Raw genomic sequence first — 23,750 nt, 5'->3', positions numbered from 1 at the left:
TTTTAATTTTAGTTTGAATTTAAGAAAACCTATTATTATTGAAAAAGCTACTGGGCGACATATGCATGTTCAAGTAGTCACATTCAATAATCAAATAACCAAAAATAACAAGGAGAATGCCAAAATGAGGTCACTATTTTAGAGATGAGCAATAGATGGTTCACACTTGCAATCTGTAGTATATATATAACTTACTACTGCAGGTGTGCAGTAAGAGGTGAGCATGATCTGGCAAAAAAACAAATGATGTTCAATTCATTTATGTTTTATGAAACTCAGGAACAGTACTCTTTTGAGTAAGATTTAGGGATGTATACCTGCAAACTCTTTTTCAGAACTGCTCATTGTATTGGTTGATCTTTCAATCATGTGTTAAGTAATCATAAGTTAAGTAATATCGTGAGTCAAAGATTTCCAATGAGTTATAAACTCTTGGGTGTAGCTCTTATGTTTTTATATAGAACCTGACAATTTTAAATGGGACTTAGAAGTGAGAAATGAAAATACACTCATCAGAATCAGGATATGGAGGAGAAAAACATCTCCCTCAAGTGTCACGAAGTAGCAACCAGAAAGCTTCCAAAATCCACATATAAGTAATAAAGTTCTGTCCAAGAAGAATTCTGAAAAGGGGAATTTTGCAAAGGACCTTGCAAAAATCAGTCAAGTTTCAAGAGGAAGGTATAAGAAAGTAAATCTTAAGCTCCTGCTAAACTGCTTAGCTAGCAGAATAAACTTATTTCATTTTTCTTTCTTGCAGCTCACAATTCTTTTTATAGGTAGCGAGGCAAACTTAGAAAGCTTCTGCAGGTCTTGGGAAATGACACAGACTGGATTAAATATGACTTTTAGGAAAGCTAATCTGTTCGTATTAGATAAGATTTTACCATATTTGTTGCAAATCAGACAAATCTGTGGATGAATTGCCTACCTTCACTTTAGGGTAGTGATTTTCAGCCTTTTTCCTCTCACAGCACACAAACTAGTTACTAAAATTCTGCAGTACACTAAAAATATATATTTTTGCCAATCTGACAAAAATAGGTATAATTTCAATTAATTTACAAAAAAAAGTAGTTACCTACCCTTTTAGCTCCAAAGTAACTTTAAAAAAAGATTTTATTTATTTTTAGAGAGGGGGAAGGGAGGGAAACATCGATCAGTTGATGCATGCCCCCTACTGGGGATCTGGCCTGCAACCCAGGCTTGTGCCCTGACTGGGGATTGAGCCTGAGACCTTTCAGCTCCCAGGCTGGTGCTCAATCTACTGAGCCACACCAGCCAGGGCTCCAAAGTAACTTTTCAAAAAAATCAGGGGCCTACACTTGTATATAAGAGTTACTGGTAGCAGGAATTAATCTATCAGATGCCACTTTATTATGCGACGTGACCAATAAGATGCAACGACCTACATGTTTATTGTTCTATTGTACGACCTACATGTTTATTGTACGACCTACATGTTTATTGTTCAAGACAGGGCATTTAACCAGACGGCTATTATTGTGTTCGCTGTTTTCATTTTTTTCTTTGACAATCTAAGGGAAAAGAAGTCAGTGCCCCTGACTATATAGTCAGGTGTTGCATGTTTTAAAAATTCTTATGGCACTCTTGTTCAAAATTGCTGCTTTAGAGTCTTTGATGGATGTAATAAATGAACGTAAAGAATTTCAAGGTGACTTCTAGACCAGCAGTGTCCAATAGAACTTTCTGCAATGATGGAAATCTACTGTATCTCCTCTGCCCAGTGTAATTTACACTAGCCACTTAAATGTTGGCAGTGCTACTGATGAACTGAATGTTAAGTTTTATTAAAAATAAGTTTTATTTAATTTTAATTAATTTAAATAGCCTCATGTGGCCAGCGGCTACCATATTGGGCAGTGCAGTTCTAGGTCCTTTCCATCTCTTTAACTGATAGCCTCATGCATCATTTTACTGCATAGCCTTGCATTTACTGGGATTAAATATTATCCAAGCCTTCCAGGTTCCAAGTTATAGGGTGATCATATAATTGTCCAAAGTGGGAAACTTTGAGAAAGACAGGAAGTGTTTCTAATGATGACAGTGAGACAAGAGGCATAATCTGGATGGTCCAGGACACATAAGAGGGTTGATCCCCTCACACATAGGGATTGTTGCTTGAAGATTCTGTTGGGAAGAAACCGGACTTCTTTCTAAGTTGTTACAGATAACGTTTAAGCATCTTTTGGGGTACACCAATTCATCATACCATGATTTTCTTCAACCCCACAGACACTTACCAAAATCTTTAGAACTCATTTCTGCTTTCCCAGTGACTTCCAACCATAAAGTAAAGCAATGAGTAACATGATGCTAAATGACTAACTCAAAATAGAAATAAATAATCAATCATACTGATCTGAGTTTAGACCAAGTTTCTGAATAGCTAAATTGGGTTAGTTGTAAGGCTTCCCTCTGGCTTTTTGGTAAGAGGTCAAAAGAACCAAAATATCAGAGGTATTTCTTTGTAATATAGTTGCTCAGCATTTTCTGACAGATGCAAATTCTCCCAAAGGGATTAATGTCGGCAGGCCGAGCACGCCGCAGTTCATTTAGTCCAGCTTCTAATTTTTTTTTTGTGGGGAGTGGATCCTGGAAATAAGTTGCTTTGGACATTCACTTCCTTTTCTGCCATCAGCAGAGGAAACATATTAAGATCTGCTTTTAACAGTTAAATTTCAGCAAGGTACGAGCAACTGCAGAATACTTTAGCTTTTCCATTTTTAGAACTCAACCTGTTTTGAAATAACCTAGAGGATTTTTTCTTTGATACGAATTACAGAACATGGGTTGGAACATCAAGTCATGAAAATAGTTTTAAAAATCCAGTGGCATCTATACACTAAATATCTTTAAAAGGCAGCCAATCACATGACAAGCCAATTCTCATGTCATCTTGCTGACATGGCATGACTTCTTAAATCCCACCCACCTTTTGTATCATACTTTGTGTTGAATACTGTAGAGTTTTGTATTAAGAAAAAATATTTCAGAATTTAATAGGGGTGTGGTTGAATAGGAAAAGAGAAGGCAATTATTCCAGGAGATTTACCAGCAAAAAAAAAAAAGAAAAGAAAAAAAAAGAACTTAACAACATAGCAACATAGGTTTCTGAATCATCTTGTCAGAGGTGTTCCACAAACCTGATAGCTCGAATGACAGTTTTAAGTGGTGGGGTGAGGTCTTCTACAGATACATCACACTGGCATCCCTTTTCATCATACACATCATCAGTGCCAAGGGCCGTGTCAGCTGCAAGAGAGAATTGCCAGTTAAACACTGCGACCAGCTATTTAGAACATGCCGCTGAACTTGTCTCACAGAGCAACACGGGGGACTGACAGACTAAACTTATAAATCAAAAAAGCATAAGGTCAGCCAATTGTTTTTCCCAGTGTTATTCCCTCTGCTTTTTCTACAGCCTCACCAATTTTACATTATTTGACACAAAGACCTTACTGAGCTGTTTTCCATGGGGAAAATGAAGATGTTGACACACTGTCTTTCCTTCAGTGGTGATAGATTTGTATTGATCCACAGTTGCTCTTTGTCCAGTTCTTTGAAATGAACAGCCAGCATTTAAAAAACAGTTCTTTGGAGTTAAGGAAACAGTGTGTAGATAGTTAACTAACTGGCCTGTGTAGCTGGAGCTTGAAACCCATGGCATCAACCCCCTTAGCCCCACGCTCTGAACAAGTGAGAAAGTGGTCAGGTCCAGGAGCACTGACTATTTCTCAGTCACCAGACACAGGCAGCCCTGTGCTTAAGATAACGCAATCCATGCTGACAGATTTTCAGGTTAAATTAACAAAATCAGTTTCTCATAAACTGAGCAAATTGACTTTTGGGTTAATTGCGAAGGTTGGAAAAGCGGGTAGGGTTAAAATAAACCAAATTAGTAAGAATTTATATAATTAATAAGGGATAAACTCATATCATTATAGCTGTTTTCAGCAACAAGATATTGAAAATGACTTACAATTTCTGGAATAGAGGATGAGTTAAATAAATATTGGCAGTTTTATATAATGGAATATTAAGAAGCTGTTAAAAATAATGTTGAAAACTAGTTATTGGAAAAAATGTCACAATATATTATTAAAGAAAAATCCATATATCTATCTGCTCTTAAGATATGATCCCACCGATAAGTGGAACCTAATCAACAAAACAAACAAGCAAGAAAAATATAACCAGAGACATTGAAATTAAGAACAACCTGACAGTAATGGGGAGGGGAGGGAGGGGACAATGGGACGGGGGAGGGTTTTCAGGAACATCTATAAAGAACACATGGACAAAACCAAAACAGGAAGGATCAAGGGTCGGAAGTTGGGATGGCTGGGGTGGAGGGCAGTGATGGGGAAAATGGAGACAACTGTACTTGAATGACAATAAAAAAATGAGTTTATTCTCTTGCTTGGCTATATTTCCAAAATTTCTACAATGAACATGCATTAGTTTGGTAATAAAGTAATAAAAATTCACATGAGACATGAGTTATATAGCCTCTGAATACTATTAAATCTCTTTAAATGCTAACATACACGAAAGGACCCACAATGCTTTCTGCTGCCTTTGCTCTGCCCAGGGTTCGTCTGCCAAGTCAAGACAAGTTCTGTGCCATGGGCTGTCCAGGTTCGGTTAAAAAACCCTGAAAAGCTCCTGAGATCTATTTACTGAAGAAGTGCTTGTAATAAAATGCAGTTGATGTGTAATTCAGTTAAACTATTTTCTGTGTGTTTCTCAGTTTACTGTGTGCTGAGAGTGGAGCTGGTGGTGGGGGAAGAGACACAGATGGCTCTTCATGGCTCTTTTTCATGGTCCCTCTGGCCTCACAAAGGTAATGATAATGGCAACCACTCACTGAAATTTATGCCAGGCACTTAAGTATAGCTTCTGCATACATTCGTTTTCTGACGTCTACAAGTTTGTAGTGATATTATGCCTAGTTTTTAAATATCAAAACTGAGGCTCAGAGAAGGTAAGTGGAGGAAACTTGAGACACAAAGGTGGTAGGTGGAGCCAGCAAGTTGCAGAGCATGTTATTAAAATCCAGTTCCTTGAGGCTCCAAAGGTCTTGCTCTTGCTGTTGATTACCCAGTGTCAGAACGCGTTCAAGGTCCAATAGTGGGTTCAGCAGTGGCATGCAATATGTCAGGAGAGGGCAAGGGGAAGAGCTCAGCTCACATGCTGCCTGCTGGGTACATTCGGCTTCTCCCCAGAGAAGTTGTCTGCAGTTTGAACTGCAGCATGGTGACTAACTCTGTGTCAGTTGGTTCTGACTCAGTGATGACTTTCAGGATAGCCAGCCACTTTGCTTGATTGACCACCCATACAACACAATGCTCTGCTAACACCATGCCCAAGGTTAGGTGAGATTCTTCCAGGACTCTTCACGATTTCTTCCTCCAATCTGATCCCAATCTGCTCTTAGTTGGTGAAGTAGGCTGAATAGTATTGGCCCCAAGTTCATTGTTGGGAACCGCCCTGCCTGGTATCAGAAGCTGTAAACCCTGCCAAGGCTAAGGCTGAAGGAATGACCTTGGACCATAAGCCACCAAGGAGACAAAAGCTTATCTCCCTGGAAGGAGCACCTCTTCTGCTCCTTTTACTTCACCCTGCCTGGCTCCCAATGCTTGGTTGGTTAGCCAATGACAGGTAAGATTCCCCAAGGGGGGAACGACCTAAGACAGGCACAGTCATGTGGGAGGCCTCCAAGGAAGGACTTTGAGGGGTACGGCAAAAGGGGGTGATGGACCCTCGCCCCTCGGCTTTGACATAGCCTGAGTCCTCATCATCTGGGAGAAAATCTTCTTATCTCTAGATTGCCTTACTTCCCTTGCTCCACCTAAGCCTGAAACAATGACAGGGTGGTGCAGCTCTGTGCTGAAAAGGGCGGGTTCCCCGGGTGATCAGGCTTAAGAAAGAATATGTAAAATCCTGTGAAACCTGCTTTGTTTAGAATGCTCTCAGTTGAATGATGAGGGTCTAGGGAAGAAGTAAGTTTGTTCCTTAAAATTTTTTACAGCTCTTTGACCCTGACTCAAAATAGCCCTCAGAGTTCCTTGTTACCTATTGTTTAATCCTTACTTTTTAGCAATGAGTAATGAGCTTTACCTGAATTCTTATGCAAACAAAACCAATAAAAAGCCACTCCGGGGGGAACAGGGCGCTCTCCCCACCAGAGAGAGTGGCCATTTCGTTCCTACTTCCCCACAGGACTTGGTTGTCTCTGTGTATGTTTTTCTCGAGTGTTGAGCCATCTGCAGCGTTCTGTGGTCACTGCTGACCACAGTTCCTGTTCACTTGGAACAACAGAATATAATTGTATTTGGAGTAAGGGTTTTTGCAGATGTAATTAAGGTAAGGTTTAAGCTGAGATCATCCTAGATTAGGATGAGCCCTAGGTCCAGTGGAAGTGCCCTTGTAAGACAGAAGAGGAGAAGACACAGGAACACAGAGAAAATGGAAGCAGAGGCTGGACTGATGCATCTACAAGCCAAGAACACTGAGCACAGCTGTCACCCAGCAGAAACTGAGGGAGGCATGTGATGGTTTCTCCCTCGGAGGCCCCAGAAGGAAACGACTGGGGTGACACTCTGCTTTTGGACACCCTGATTTCTTGAACTACGACTGAACAAATTTCTGTTGTTTCAAGCCACCCAGTTGGTGGTGATTTGTTATGTCATCCCTAGGAAACTAACAAAGTTGGGAAAACTTTTTTTATGGTTTTCAACTCTTCACTCAAGAACAATCATTATGATGATAATAATACTAATGTATTTTTTAGGGAAATCAAATTATGTGGCAAGAACTTTAATTAATTGCTACAAACCCCATGAATTATTATTATTATTATTATTAGCTCTTATTTCACAGATTATGAAAGTGAGGCACAGAAACTAAGAAACTTGCCCAGGGACCCACGGAGAGTAAGTGGCAGAGGAGAATTTAAATCCAAGCAGTCGGGTTCGGGAGTTGCACTGTTCAACACTGCCTGACCCTGAGTCTCACTCCCGACTCCTTCCAGATTGGTCTTTCTTGCCCCTCTTGTGGGTACTTGGATTTCTTTTCCTGCATTACATTTTCTTTCACATGGCTGTGTGCACCTTGCTATTGTGATCTCAGGTGCAGTAACACCATAACATTGAAAAAGGATCAGATTTGGAGACATGTGGTTACCGTGGTCATGTGCGGAGTCAGTCCATCCCACAAAAGACCTGGAGGCACACATGCCCCGGGACTGCGAGGACACTGTCTGTGTGTGGGGGACGGGGCTCACGCACAGGTCAGGTGGCTGTCAGAGCCAGTCATGAGGTACCTTTACGGAGCCCTGTGAGAAACCCAGATGTTAGCTACCCAAAAGAAATGTCAACTAATGCACTTTGTCAGGATTCCCAGTATAGAATTCACAGGAGTATTTTACGCTGCCCTTCAAAATAGAGGCATATGAGTGCTTCCCTTCATCTGAAATCTAGTGAGAACCACTTCTAACATGGTTCTATTTTATACCACAGAAAACTGGGAACACGGGAGAGCTTACAGGGAGAGAAGATCCTGCGATGCCTGTATCAGTGATTTACCTACTTGAAAATATGACACACCCAACCCTAACATGATCATGAAGATTCAAACAATGAAATAGTATGAAATACGGGGTTCTGTTACTACAAAGTTAGTGGGAAACTTCAGCAGGTGTGCACGGTCACAATAAGCAGAAGGTAAAGACAGTGAAATTATAATGTTTGCACTGACTGTAAATGGAAATGGGCACATCCCACATGATTATGGGTTCCCTTCCAGGTAATGCTGCTCTCCCTCAACCCTGTCCTCTACCCCAACAAGAGCTTCAGTTCCTCCACCTTGTTTAGAAACAGGACTGGGCAGAAGATGGGAGTCAGTCACCAACTGCATTATGTCCAAATGCACCTGATTGTGGAATTTGTTATACCACCTAAACTGGATTGCTCACAGCATAAACTCTCAGTCTTTGAAAAATTTCCTTTGTAGGTTTGGTCAGAGCAGTGTCTGTGCTGACATCTACTGAAGCAACGGTTGAGTTACAAAATTTTTCTCCTTATTTTTAAAGCCTCAAAAATGGGGAAATTGCCATCTTTCAGCCTCATAAGTATTTTGAGATGTCAATTTCTTTCCAGTGAGGTTAACACCACATTAAATGTCCTTTTCATAATTTCTAGAGGCTTAAAACCCTCTGTGAACCCTAAGGCACCTGGGTGGGGCTATATTTTCAGCCAAGGCTGGCTCCCTGCTCTCCAACCACACATCTGGCTCTCTGCCTGGCATTTTGGGAGATGTGGGTCATGGGAACATAAGCACATGTGAACACTGCTGAACATAAGACCTAGTCATGAATAGCAAATGCCAGTGGAGTGCGGTGCTCCTCGTGGGCACTCCTCCCAGGGATGTGGAGGCTACCCCAGTGCACAATCCATGCCTGCAGAAAAGGAAGTATAAAATGCAACACCTTCTTTCTCCCAAACCTCTTCTGTGTCCTATTGATGAGCAGTGTTCAAGATCTGGTTTCAAATACCTTGGTCCCCTGCATTTTGGAAAATCTATTTCATAGTGTTTGGAAAGGACCTCATAGACCTTAGGTGGTGAAGAGGGAGAAGGTACAGAAACATTCTGGAAACTTCTGTTTTCTGTTCCACTGTGAAATTTGCCATCAGCATGTGGTAGGTGTTTATGAAAAAAGTATAGGCAGTTTCTAGCTTTTCTCTTGCTAACTGCCTTTTACAGATTAGATTTCTTTTTTACATTTCCTTAAAAAATGTTACTATTTTCAGAGAGAGGGGGACAGTGAAAGAGAAGGGGAGAAACATTGATCGATTGTCTCGCACGCCCCCTACTGGGGACCTGGCCCACAACCCAGGCATGTGTCCTGACTGGGAATCAAACCAGTTCTCAGGCTGGCACTCCATCCACTGAGCCACACCAGCCAAGACTTACATTTCTTGATGAAGTGATTACAATGGATTTCAACCTTGGCTACTAGTTAAAATCACCTGAGGAGGGTTTAAAAAATCTCAATACCTATAATGTCCTCAAGACCAATAATATTAGGAAACCAGGGTTTGAATCCAGGCATCAGAGTTTTTCTTAAAGCTCCCTGGAGGAATCTGATGTGTGCCCAAAGGCCAGAACTGTTATTTTAAGTGAAAAACTGACATCCTCTGGTTTTCCTCAGGTAGAGCTGAGGAATGTGTTTGACTCATCTGCCATTGAATTGGGACTAATTCTCCATGTTTCTTTCCCCAGGTACCACTACCATATTTTCCTAAGGAACAGTTTGAGACAGTATAGGTGCTTCATAAGACAACAGGAAATGATCAAATCATTAAAAAAAAATCCCTTGGGAAATTGATGATAGAGGAACAAGTTTCCATCATCGTCTTACTCAACTTAAAAGCCTTAGTTTTCAGAATTCCAGTTATTGTCCTCTGTTCCTCTGCTATCTGAAACCTCATTCTTTCCAGGCCTCAGCACTGTTCTCTTTGAAAAGAGTCACTACTGTTTTACACATGAGGGGGGACCCCAAAAAACCCAAAATGTACTTATAAATGAATTGTGTACTTCTTTTTTTAAATGTTTTAAATTTTATTTTTAGAGAGAGGGGAAGGGAGGAAGAAAGCGAGAGAGAAACATCAATGTGTGAGAGAAACATCAATTGAGTGCCTTTTGCACGTTCCCAAATGGGGACTTGGCCCACAACCCAGCATATGCCCTCATTGGGAATCGAACCAGCAACCTTTCAGTTTGCAGGCCAGTGCTCAATCCACTGAGCCACACTAGCCAGGGCATGTACTTGTTCTTACATGTTTAAACTTCAGTCACCTTCAAAATAATCTCCATTTGATGCAATACACTTATCGAGACTTTTTTCCACTGCTCACAACAGTTTTGGAATTCATTGATTTTGATGCCTTTTAGTGCTTCTACAGTTTTCTGTTTCATCTCTTCCACATTGGCAAAATGTTTCCCTTTGAAAACTTTTTTCAGGGAAACAAAGAAAAAAAGCAGTTGCTCAGGGCAAGATTGAGTGAATAGGGAGGGTGGGGCATGGGGGTCACCTTGCCTTTGGTCAAAGACTGCTAAACACTCAGTGCAGTGTGGGCAGGTGTGCTTGTAAATCACCCATCATGAAATGGAATAACACACTGAAAGAGTCTTCAAAAAAAATTCACTGAGGTCAAACAGCCTCTCACAACTCCACCAGCTAGCACACTGATACAGATGGGTTCCTAGAACACTCACCTGTACCACAAGGGGCCCACCCTCCAGAAGATAAACTTGGTTTTTTGGGGTCCCCCATTGTATAAGAGGCTCACATATTCACAGACAAGCATAAAATCAAATTGTCAAAACCTAGCGGAAAACATTTGTTTTGTCGTGGAGGACTGATACTGTATTTACATTGGATCAATAGAAGATGCTGTAAAGGAGGCAGATGACAGCATTCTTCATGAAGACAGAGAATGTTACTGCCTAAAATAACTAAATGAGAATGCAAATAAAAGTGCTTGATTGGGAAAAAATAAAAATATATAAAAAGACAATGTTTATAATGGATAAGGAGCTTATTTGATTGTATCACAATCTAGAATATAAAGGTACAAAAGTCAGGATAAATGTTTAGTAGTAAAAACTACTGAGAACTATTCAAGCTTACTAGAAATAAAAGAAAAATTATTATGTGAAAGTATGGAATTATACCTATTAATTAACAAAAGAACAATGACTAATACTAACAAACTTGATGTGAATCTGGTGCATTTTCACATTGCTAGTGATAATATAATGTTTATTGTATTATTGCCTATTGCACAGAAGAAATCATATAAATTTCAATGTTCCAAAGTAGAAAATTGTAAATTGTAGTACTTCACCACCACAATGTACTACACAGCTACCAAGAGATAATTGTGAATAGTGTATAATAATATGAAAATATTTTTAAATGTTAAATAAAATTGACCTATGAGACTAGATACTCATGTTAATTATAACTATGTACAATGACATATGAAAACAGATTAGCTGCCCTGGCTGAGGTGGCTCAGTGGATTGTGCAGGCCTGTGGACCAAAGGGTCGCAGGTTCCATTCCCAGTCAGGGCACATGCCTGGGTTGTGGTCCAGGTCCCCAGTGGGGGCATGTGGGAGGCAACCACACATTGGTGTTTTTCTCCTTCTCTTTCTCCCTCCCTTCCCCTGCCTAAAAATAAATAAATAATATCTTAAAAAAAAGGAGAGAAAACAGGCCAGCTAAAAGAGAATATGTAAAAGTGAAATTAGCTATAGCAGGTTATGAGATTACAAATGATTTGTATTTCTCATAATTCCTTAATAAATTTGATCGTGTCTTTCCCTCACAGAACTAGATGCTTTCCAAGCTAGAGTATTTGAAAAATAGAAAAACTATTAGAATAAAGAAAAAAATCTTCCTAAGTTCCAGAACTTAATGGCAACCATTATTGTAACATATTTATTCTAGTAAAAGTGTGTGAAGGCTAGAAGTTAACAAATTTTTATTTTAGGATTTTAAATGAAGCATATGATGATTCTATTCCATTATCCTATGAGCAACACACATTAAAATGGCTGTTATTAATGATGGTGATAACTAATTAATTATATCCTGTTGTGAATTACAATTTATTTTCCCAGGGTTCCTTCCTTCTGGTGCTGATTGTTATTTCAATGACGTTTCCCCACTATCATTTCTTCTTTTTAAAAAAAAATTTTATTTATTTGTTTTTAGAGAGGGGAAGGGAGGGAGAAAGAGAGGGAGAAAAACATCAATGTGTGGTTGGCTCTGGAGTGCCCCCCACTGGGGACCTGGCCTGTGCCCTGACTGGGAATTGAATTGGCAACCCCTTGTTTTGCAGTCTGGGGCACAATCCACTGAGTTACACCAGCCAGGGCCCCCACTATCATTTCTAAATACTTTACATATTATCCTAAATTTAGAGGCGCCAGTTAAGTCACACAGTAGCTCAAAGGCAATTCCTTTAATTGAGATAGAGCTTAGAACGACTGCCTGGGCTCTGCTGCAGCAGCGCAGTGTCATTTTGCTATGTCGTTGGCTCACGTCCTTCCTTCTTCTTCCCTGTTCTGTGCTGGTTATTGCAAACTGGGCCCTCGAGACACTCCTGAGAAGCCCAGAAAAATACTCCAGATAATATATTTTTTGTTCTAGACTTTTTTCTTTCCAAATACTTTTTAATTTTAATATGTTTTTCTCTTGCTATAATTGGAATATATGCTCTCTGCAAAAACTTTGAACATTTGAATTTTAAATGAAATCATAAAGACTGAGAAAAAAATTCACATAGTTCTAACACTGAGGCAAATCCTCTTAAATTTTGACAGATTTCCTTTCAGCGTCTTTTCTGCATTGACTGATGTTTTGTTTTTGTTTTTTGTTTTCAAAAGCACTGTTTTTATTTTTATAGAGTCCTAACCACTTCAGCGGCAGGAGGAGTGGGAGAGGTTCCTTTTTCAATCAGGGCCTCCATAATGTTGGTCTGTTGTTACCAAACACACAGGCAAGTGGCGTCATGGATTTGGTAAACTAACTGCACTGTCGAGTCTCTCTCTGCTAGAGCAACAAGGTGAGTGTCAGCCTCTGCTTCTGTAAGAACATTAATTTAGGATTTTCAACTGTAACTACTCCAACTTCTATCTCTGAAGGTTTGAAACCAATTGCTAGAACAGTAGACAGGCTTGTAATTACAGTTTCCACTGTCTGTTCAAATGTCTGATCAAATTTCTTCTTCTTTTTTTTTCAAGAAAGCTGGTTGACTCCTTTGGTTTACTCCTGCTGCAGTGGCTTTAAACCTACAGCAGAAACCTGCAGGATCACATTTGTATACCGGAGGGCCTTGTTCTTCATCTATAGCAATTAAAATCACTCAGTGACCAAGAGGCCTCGTTTCAGCATTCTGTGTGTAGACCTGAGAAATATCAGCAATTCTTTTACACAGTGCGTCCATGGGAATCTCAAAGCCATACTCATGTTTCCAATTAGCTGCCTCATAGCGTGCCCTCTGTACTTGGGATCTGCTGCCAGCTGTCACTCCCATCATCTCATAGCCAATGTTTTCGGTTTCTTGAATAAGTGAGTCACTGTGCTGGAATCCAGAATTTGTTAGGTACTTTCTTCTGTGTGACAACTACTGTACGGTGTTTCTTTCTGACAGCTACTGATGTAAGGCACCCTGGTAATTAGGCTTAAAAGCATATTCTACTTGTGCTTCAGGTGAAGAAATGGTAATGTGGTGGTGGAAGCCAGCCCTGGAACAGGACATGTTGATGCACACACTACTTCAAGAACAGTATCTGGGCCCCGTCTCAACTGATGTTCAACATCAAAGTCAACACAGATCGAAAGTTGAACATGTCTGATGGCCATGTGAGGGAACTTTGTTCTGATAGCTCAGAAGCCCACACTCAGGCTCATCTTACTCTTGCCTTCCATCCCATGCTCCAGCTACAGTGGAGTACAACAGCTCCTTGGGGTGCTGTTTAAGCATCATTAATTACCTCTGGGTACTCTCCCAAGGGGTACTGTTTGCACACTGCCGTCCACTCTTTCTTTTACTTATTTTTGGCTGGCACTCTCTGGGTGCTGAATTTCCAGTGAACAGATTAAAATATGCATACAGTCCCACAAAGCCAAGGGGCACCAAAAAACAAGGAGACCAACAAGGTATTTAAAACACACCATTTACATTTTAGCACATATAACTTTTGTGCCATTTTGAAAACAATTTTATTTTGTACTTTAGCAATCACTTTTATTTTGCATTATCCAAACCAAAGAGGATGAGAGGTGTGGAAGGCAGTGTGACAGTTTGGAGCTTCAGATCAGCTCTGCAATCACAAGCCCTTCAAGAGTCTACCACTTCCATGGAACTCAGCCTGAATCCTGCCACCGATCTAGCCCTGTCTTCCTGTACTGTGGACACGTTTCTCTTATGGTTCCTACTACACAGTGTTATCATTGATTGTTTAGAAACCCATTTCCTTGCAGATAGAAAGCTCTGTGAGGTCAGGGACCATGTCTTCTCAATCATGTACCTGCCTACTGTCTGTCTTCTCACCCCTGTGCCATCTGCTCCGAGAACACTGTGCAGTGCAAAGAAGACACTTAACGCTCCTTTGCTTCATGAATGATAAGAACACTTTCCCTGGGCACCACGACAGCAGCTTCTGTGACTTCAGTAATGCCTGGATATAGGACTTTGAAACTACATGAACTCTGAGGTTGAGCAGACGGTCCTTCACTGTGTTCTTGTTCACGTGGAGAATCATCTCCTGGATGTCGAGGGATGAGTGTCTTCAGTGAGGTGTTGGCCGAGAGGCCATGGCAGCCCCTGTTTCTCCACTCTGTGTTTAGAGATGGCTGAATTCAGGGCCTCTGCCCTGACACTTTGTGGTGTGCAGGCATAGGCCCTTTTTTATTAATGGCAGCTGTATTTATTTAATCCTTGTATATTTTGTGGTTTACAAATGTGAACTATAATTCAAAATATAATACTATCAGATTAGAAATATCATGCTCATTTAACAGGCAAAGAAACTGCAGCTCAGCAACACTGAATGGCCAGAGACACAGGGCTATTAAGGGCAGAGCAATCCTTTTAAAATTGAGATCGTGTCTCTGAGTTCACGATTCTCCAGTGGCACCCCATTTTTCCCAGAGTAAAAGTTCAAGTCTTTAAAAGGCCTGCAGGTCTGTATGTCTGCCCATTCCCCACTTCCTCTCTGACCTCATTTCCCAACAGTCTCCTGCCTGTTCTTTTCCTTACAGGCCCCTTTCTCTGCTCCCAGGCCTCCTGGGTGCTCCTTGAAGGAGCCAGGCTTCTCTCTCTGGAGGGCTCCCTTTGGGGAATGCTCCCCTCCAGACAGCCTCCAGGCTCATTAGCTGCGTTAGGTCCCTTTTCCCCATATCATTTCCAGGAGAACCACCTGGACCACCCAATTTAAGATTACTATGCTCCACCCCCTCTACCTCCAACCAATCTGAATCTCCATCCCCTGCTCTCTTTTTCTTTTTTTTTCATAGCACTTGAAATCTTCTAATATACTAAAGAATTGACTCGTTTGTGTTCATTATTTATCTTCTCTATTAGAATGTCAGCTCTACAAAGACCAGGACCTTGTTCTCTGATGTATTTCAAGCATCTGGAACTGTCTGCTGATATTTACTGAGGAGACCAATTAGGGTTACACAAAGTATAACTTATTAGCTAACCTGGATTTTGTTCTCATCGTGTTCTCTTATGTTTTATTTTTTTGGCTGATTTTTTCACGGCTAGGTATACTTCATGATCCTACTGTGAAAAACATCCCAATTTTCCTCATAGTGTTTAGTTTTTATAGGATTTAAAAATAGAATCCTGACCCCATCACCAATGTTCCATGAAAATATTTAAGAGGCAAAATGAATTTCAAGTAAGAAAATGAATAACTTCTATAGTAGAACTCAGGAAATATTTGTTGAATAAAATCATATTCTGGGACTTTATTTTTAGGTTGAAATATAGCCACTTCAAATTCTTGGGTCTATAAATTTATAATTATCTATATCATCCATATTGGTATAACAGAAGAGGCAACCTAGATGTATTTTTCTCTTCAGAAGCAGTGTAACATTAATAGAAATGTAAATATATTACAGTGATATGTAGTGTAACTTCACATGTCACTGTTGAATATTCACACCCATGTGTTTTTCCAAATGTCACCTTTATCCTAGTACCTTATATTGCTAGTATTGCAGGGTCAAATTGTGAAATTTCGGTCATGCAACCATTGTTTACTGAATTCTAAATCTTAGGAGATTTAGGGTAACAGCTCAGAAATGAGTTCATATTAAGAACTAGGAAATACCTGGCTGGCGTAGCTCAGTGGATTGAGCGCAGGCTGGGAACCAAAGTGTCCCAGGTTCGATTCCCAGCCAGGGTACATTCCTGGGTTGCAGGCCATAACCCCCAGCAACCGCACATTGATGTTTCTCTCTCTCTCTCTCTCTATCTCCCTCCCTTCCCTCTCAAAAAGAACTAGGAAATAATCTCGTTGAATTCCCATAGAAGTAAAAGATAACATTGTAAAAACCTTTCTGATGCACCTGTGAACATATTCCCATTAATTTTTTTCTAGGCTATACCATTAAGATGCTAGAATATCTGAAAAAAAAATTGTTTTCATTGAGAAAAAGTCCAAGTATTTATATTTGCAACATATATTGGTTTCACAGTAAGATATCCTCTGGAGTTTTTAAACCAGTATTCTAGTTGAAGAGATAATTTTAACATTTTGAACAGGAAATTGCATTTTCCTGTGTATTTTTACCCAAGTAGGTATAATTTATATAGCAAATGTTAGCACAATTGAAGACTACAGATTCATAGAGATTGCATAACTTCACTGTGATTGCTGTTTATTTTACTTTTTGGTGTTATGGTTTTCCTACCATGGAACAGAGAATTTGGGAACCAGAACAAATAATCCTTAGTACCCATAATAGAAATAAAGAGGCCCATTCGAATATAGTATCAGAGGGAGTGAAGCTTACTTCTTTTTCCTAAAAAGAGTTAGATCTAGAGTTTTCTGTGAAATACCACATTCTGAAAAAAAAAATGGCCCCACATACCTTTAAAATTCTCTCAGTTACATAAAAGGCTTTCACAGGAAGGAGAAGATACAACTAGTCTTTTTTAAAAAATTCAATTTTATTGTATTTTTTCATTACTATCTAGTCCACTTATATCTCCTCCAATTAGTCTTGTACGGACTTGACTCTTTGTTGGTGGCATGCCCTAGCAGCACTTTTCAAATTTTTGGATTTCCATCCACAACGAGAAATGCACTTGACATTGTGAATCAGCACACACACAGACACAGAAAAATTCCCTTCTGGGTTAAGATGGTAGATTGAACACAGACATCTATTTCTGATCCTTCAGAAAAACCCACTAAAAACATACTGATGAGAAACTTTTTAAAAAGACATAAACTCATAAAAGGATAGAATAGGAGAGGAGGCAGCAACAGCATAATTTTGGAAGTAAGAAAGCAGATGGACAAGTTACCTAACTGACTAGCTGACACCAGAGAGAAAATCCTATGCCAACACTGGGAAAAGCTGAGAAACAACAAAATTTACACTTCAGAAAACTCAAAAGCCTCAGGAATTGGCAGCACTAGGGACCTCTGGAAATAACAAGACAGGAAGGTAGTGGGCAATCTGCCCCACACCCTCGGGCATATGCGTCTCTCTTTGCCAGTATGGGACTGACTGGAAGTCTCTGAAATAGGGGTCATCAGGCCCAGCTAAGGATGGGCATCATGCCAAATGTTGGGGTGTCAAGTGACTATATACACCATGAACATCGGGAGCCTACTGGCATCCCATCACTAATAACAGTCCTGTCAATAATAACCTTTACCCTCCAGCTAGGAGTCTGGGTAAGAACTTTCTGTGGAATCTGAGTAGGCCAAGAAAAAAGAGATACATATATTGACACCACAAATTTTTCAAGAAATGGTTGACCCAGATCAACCTATGGTGAAGATCAAAGTCGATTGCCTCTAGCTACATGCTCAGAAATGCCAGTCACTCTTCGCATTTTCCACACTTCATTATGAGGAGACATCCGAGGTTTACTAAATCTCTGAGGAAGACTTTGCATACAAAGACAGAGATCAAAATGAACTAAAAAGAAACAAAAGAAGGAAAAGAAAATTTCAAGTTCCTGTCATTAATATCTTCACAGAGATAAGGCAAGATGCTTTATCTATGAAACAAACATAAGAAGCTAAAACAGAAGGACACTTAGTAAACAGCAACAACAATAAAAAACCTTAGAAATGATAGCAGGAATAAAAATCTCTGTTAGAGATCTATCATTTAGCTGATAAAGTTGGTCAAAACTCCTAGGAAGTAGAGCTAAAAGTTTTTAAAAAGGTGGAAAATAGGAGAGAAAAGATAAGAATGAAAGGACTAGTCCACAAATCCAATCACCAAATAATGGATTTCCATAAGAAACAACAGAGAAAAGGAAGGGAGGATATCATAAAAAAAAGCAATAAAGTATTCCAGAACAGGATGTCATAAATTACCAGTTTGAAATGACCCCTTGAGTATCCACTACAGTGGATAAAAATATACCTATACCAAGAAATATCACTATGAAAATTCAGAACATGGGACAAAAAGTGAATTCTACAAACTTCTAAAGATAACAAACAAACAAACACCCCCACTGCTCACATATAAAAATTTGAATGGCTGTGGATTTAACAGAAATACTGAAAACAAGCACACAGGGTACAATGCTCTCAAAATTTTGAAGGGACATTATTTCTAGCCTAAATTCTATACCAAGCCAAACTATCAAGTAGCATGAGGATGGAAAAAGGCCATTTTCAGGCATGTAAGGTCTCAAAAAATTTTGCTTTCCTTTCACTCTTTGTCAATGTACTGGGTGGTGTACCTCTTCAAAATGGGAAAGTCAACCGAGAGAGAGGAAGACTGGGCACAGGAGACACAACAGGAACAGGATGAGGTGAAGGAAAAGCCTATGTGATCACAGGACACCAGGGAGGGGGTTATTGTTCCAGGTAGGACTGGTGTGAACCAGCGATAGGAACATCGACAGCAGTCAGGGCCACACCTCTGCCATCATACCATTTTTTTGGTCTAATAAATACAGGTGTTTTATTTTCTGAAATAAGAATAAATCAAGGTTGCCCTGGCTGGGGTGGCTCAGCGGGTTGAATGCTGGCCTGCAAACTAAATGGTCGGGGGTTCATTTCCCAGACAGGGCATGTGCCTGGGTTGCGGGCCAGGTCCCCAGTAGGGGGCACACAAGAGGAAGCCACATTTTGATGTTTCTCTCCCTCTCTTCCTCCTTTCCCCTCTCTCTAAAAATAAATGAATAAAATCTTTAAAATTTTTAAAAAAATCTTTAAAAAAGAAAAAATCAAGAAAGACAGGAATATGAGATCCTGTGAACTGGAAATTCAATCTAGAAGAAAATAGAAAGAAATTAAAAATGTAATGAATATGCAGCAGGCTAAGAGGGTCAGCTTAGCCAAAAGGAGGATGGAGGTTTTCAGCATGAATTCTCCAAGAATAATTACAATATAAACTGATTGGTCACCTGATGCAATTGACTTTGTGGGTAATGTTACTGAGGTAATTTTGAAAAGTGTGGGAAGAATTATGAAAGTGACAACAGTGGTAACAAGCAGGGCATTTACTTACTACAGGAAAAGCTAAAGAAAAAAGAAACAATCATAGTACAGTATAACACACATGTATAATGCAGACACTGAATTTTGACTTATCAAGGGCAAAACCTAGGTTAGAAGGATCCGAGGATCTGCAGAAGTCAAAAAGTGAAAAGTTAAAAAGAAAAGCTAAATCTTCACTTAGTAGGATTGGAATTAAACATGTTCAAAATGATTAATCAGAAGTTAACTATACATACATACTATTGAAAAAATATGGGAAATTGTAACTATCAGAAGAAACAGATAAAAAATAGAAATTGTGGTTTCTGGAAAGATGTCTGGTGGTAGAATGGGCGGGTTGAGGCAGGGAACCCTCACATTCTGTTACAAAGGGCTTATATTACTTGACTTTTAATCTATTTTGTTATTTTAAATTAAACTTTCAATTTGGTAAATTGTAATCATCAACTTAATTTTGTAATTGTAGATTCTCATGCAGTTGTAAGAAATAATACGGGTCCTGTGTACCCTTTGCTCAGCTTTCCCCAATTATGTTACCTTGCAAAGCTATAGCACACTGTCACAGCCCGAATAGGAACATCGATACAGTCAAGATGTGGAACATTTCCATCACCAAGAGGAGTCCTCATTTTGCCCTTTGAGAGTCACATTCCCTCTCTCCCATCTCACGGCCATGACTCTTGGCAACCACTAATCTAATTTCCATTTCTATAATTTTGTCATTTCAAGAATGTTATATAAATAGAATCACCTACTATGTGACCTTTGGGATTGGCTTTTTTTTTTTTAACTCAGTGTAATTCCTTCAAGATTCATTCAAGTTGCTGTGCATTGTTCACCTTTCTTTCTGAATAGTATTCCACAGCCTATTGAAGGCCATTTGGGTTTTCTCCAGCTTTTGGTTATAATGAATAAAGCTGCTATAAACACTCATGCATAGGTTTTATATGAGCACAGATTTTTATATCTGTGGGATAAATGTCCAAGAATACAATTGCTGGGTAATATAGTAACTGCATGTTTGGTTGCATAAGAAACAACCATGCTTTGTCCCAGAGCGACTGTCCTGTTCTACCTTCCCACCAGCAATACAGGAGTGGCCCAGCTCTCTGAATTCTCCCCAGCGTTTTGAGCTGTTACTCTTTTTTATTCCAGTCCTTCTGATAGGTCTGCAGTGATATCGCCTACGGTTTTTAATTGCCATTTCCCTAATGACTAATAATATTAAACATCTTTTCATGAGCTTATTTGCTATTCCTATGTCTTCTTTGGTGAAACATCTGTTCAGTCTTTTGCCCATTTTCTAATTCATTTTCTCACTCACCTTTTATTTTTTTACTGTTTTTTTGAGAGTTCTTTATATAACCTAGATACTAGACTTTTCTTGGATATGTGGTTTAAAAGTATTTTCTCTCATTCTGAAGCTTGTTTTTCATCCTCTTAATACTATTTTGCAGAATGAAAGTTTTTTAATTTTGATGAAGTCCACTTTATCAATTTTCCTTTTATGGATCATAATTTTGGTACCAAGTCTAAGAACTCTTTCCTTAGTTCTATATCCTAATGATCTTCTCTTATGTTTAAAAAAAGGTTTACAGCTTTATGTTTTACAGTTAAGCCTGTGATTCATTTTGTGTTATTTTTCATCACTTGGCTTTAAAAACTAGGCATATATAGTACATTGGTAAAATAAAAATTCTTTAGAAAAAACCTAAAAGGCTCTTGAAATAATGCTGGATCTTATTATTTGTGACACATCCTACTTCCTATTCTGTCCTACACCATCCCATCTAACTCCGTACCTTCCCATCTCATCTCATAACTTTGCACATCACCTTGCTTCATTTCATTAAAAAATGCTAATCATGACCCATTAATTTAATTTTATGGCATTCTACCATAGACTGAAAAGCACCATAGACACATTTTTTGTGCCTGGTGCACTTTCCTCATTTTTACTTCTCTTCAACCTATCCTATCTCATCATCAATTCTACCTCAGATGTTTAAAAAAAATCACCCACTGCTTTGATATAAAGGATGAAATCCCTTTTTTTTTGTCTTGAGTTTTCTTATTGCCCCCTGCCAGGGGTGTTATTCACATGCTTCCCTACCAGATGGTACACAGAAGTGCACACAGGTTGCAACCCACTTAACTTGGAGTCTGAAAGAACAGGAGTCCCTCTCATCTGAGGGGGATACGTTCCAAGACCCCTAGTGGATGCCTGAGGCCTTGGATAGCACCAAAACCTGCAGGCACTATGTTTTCTCCTATCTGTATGTACATTTCATGGCTTCTCTTTGGCATTATTATTCCTCTTGAGCTAATAAAATAATGGTTACCTGAACACAAGCACTGCAATACCACGGCAGTCGATCTGATCACCAAGATGGGTACTAAGTGACTAGCAGGCCTGCCAACCACAGGAAACTTGGTTACAATCAAAATAGCAATCTAACCATGTTCACCGAATACATTAACCAGCACTTTGTTGATCTGGCAAACTTGATTTTTATTGTGTTTGTTCTCAGGCTTGCTAATTAGAAATACTAATGCACACTAATGAGGGAACTTACTAATACGACACTTCTGTACTTTCTTTTTAAGATCAAAGATCCAACTTACACTGTTTGAGTAGATAGTTCATGCATTATCAACATCTTAAATTACATTAATTATAATATGAATTTCTCTAAGATTCTTTTTTAAAGTAATTAATTTTTTATTGTATTTTTTCATTACCATTTATGCCCCTATACCCTCTTCCACCTCCACACACTGCCTTCTCCCACTAAGATACTTTATTAAGGATTGTCAAAGAACCTTACTTAATGACTAGCAGAAATGCTGGAAAAATTTCATGGAATAGTTCCTAATAATTAAAAGGAGTCTTTCTGTTTTGAGTGATGATATGAAGCACTAGAGAGTTTTCAGAAATAATTAATATCATCTATAGTGCTAAAATTGCTGATCACACTATAACAATGGCTTAATAAATGCCCATAAGGTAAACAGAAAAAAATATAACATCTTTTTTCCTCTTTTTAATTTCATATGTTACTATATTGACTACCTTTATTCAAATGGGAACACTGAAGTATGTTTTCATCTATTCTTTTAAAAATTATTGCAACTATAAAACAATTCAAGAGTTTCATTACCTTCTTAAAAAATCACCCACATAGTCACTTTATTAAATACCTCAGCATTCTGTGATTCAGCAACAAACACTTTTAATAACATCACACTCTGTGCTGCAGTGATACATCTTATTTATGTGTGGGCTTTTCACAATCTCAGAGCAACTTTTATGAATAAGGTGTTATGAATTGACCCCGAATAGCTAAACAATAAATCATTCATTTCTTCATTAGCTATTCATCATTCATTCATACACAATAAATATTTTCTAAGCAACTATTGCATACCACACATTGGGCTGTCTAGTAAACTAATACTTCTCTTCCAGAACAAATGAACTATTTATGCCATCTTTAATAAAGGGAACAATCCCTCATAAATAATAATAGCATGAGGTATAGTAAAGGTGATGTTATTTTGTGATTATATAAATTATTCAACAAGAAGACTCTAAAACTCAGTCTAAGGAATCAAGGGCTAAAGTTTGTATGAACATAACTTTTAAACTTACATTTACCATAGGTAGGAGCTACCATCTGGTACTAGAAGAAGGGAAAATGAAAACATGCAAATTAATCAAGCCTATCACTTTAACTCATGAAAATTAGCATTAATGAATTAATAAATCATAGCAAGACATGTATCTATTCTTAATAACAGATATTATGCTGGACATTGTCCAGTTATTTTACATGCACTATATCTCACTATTTTATACACAGCCTTATTAGGTAGGGATTATTCCTGCTACTGTAAAGACAGAGAGAGAGAAGAAGTACAATGAGGATAAGTTACTTGCCTCATCTCACCCAACCTAGTGAGGGATTAGAATTTGAAACAAACTCCACTTCATCTCAAGACTGGTTTTCTCACCAGTGTGTCAAATTAATTTAATTTTCATAAGAATTCCTTGAGAACTCACTGTACTCAAGGCACTTAGTCTTTCCAATAGGAAAAAAAAGACATAAAACTCCCAACTTTGTGAAAACACAAATTAACTTTTGTAGGCATTTGTAGTTCCACTAGTAAACCCTCTACAGGTTTGGAATCAGTGCACGGTAAATCATAGACTAGCAGGACTGCCTTTGTTAGAACAAATGTTCAGGTAATCCTAGCAAAGCCATGTGATTATAGCAAAGCAAAGGCCGACCACGTGCAGGTAACCGGGGTGGTCACTGGTCCATGCCTGATGGCCGCATCCCAGACACCCTCCTTGCACAGCAAAATGACCGAACTCGGTCAAGTGAGGAGATACCGTTGGGTTGCTTTTGCCATTCTAGACCAAGACAGATAGTAC

The 23,750-nt window shown here is 39.0% G+C and overlaps 1 protein-coding gene and 1 pseudogene across 3 annotated transcripts in view; both read right to left on the bottom strand.

Annotated features, from left to right (window-relative positions):
* KCNQ5 (potassium voltage-gated channel subfamily Q member 5) overlaps positions 1-23,750 on the bottom strand; it is a 502,003-nt gene that overhangs the window by 23,607 nt on the left and 454,646 nt on the right. For all 3 annotated transcript variants that reach the window (XM_045842923.1, XM_045842924.1, XM_045842926.1), the window contains one exon: positions 3,168-3,276. In XM_045842923.1, coding sequence (XP_045698879.1) covers positions 3,168-3,276 — 109 coding nt within the window. The remainder of the gene's footprint in view (positions 1-3,167; positions 3,277-23,750) is intronic.
* Positions 12,580-13,356, bottom strand: LOC123821408 (annotated as a pseudogene).

The sequence above is a fragment of the Phyllostomus hastatus genome, unplaced genomic scaffold (assembly GCF_019186645.2).
Source record: "Phyllostomus hastatus isolate PE091 unplaced genomic scaffold, TTU_PhHast_1.1 phas_contig_40, whole genome shotgun sequence".
NCBI classification, from domain to species: domain Eukaryota; kingdom Metazoa; phylum Chordata; class Mammalia; order Chiroptera; family Phyllostomidae; genus Phyllostomus; species Phyllostomus hastatus.
The sequence above is the reverse complement of the archived record's forward strand: the minus strand, read 5'-3'. Positions and strand labels throughout refer to the sequence as shown.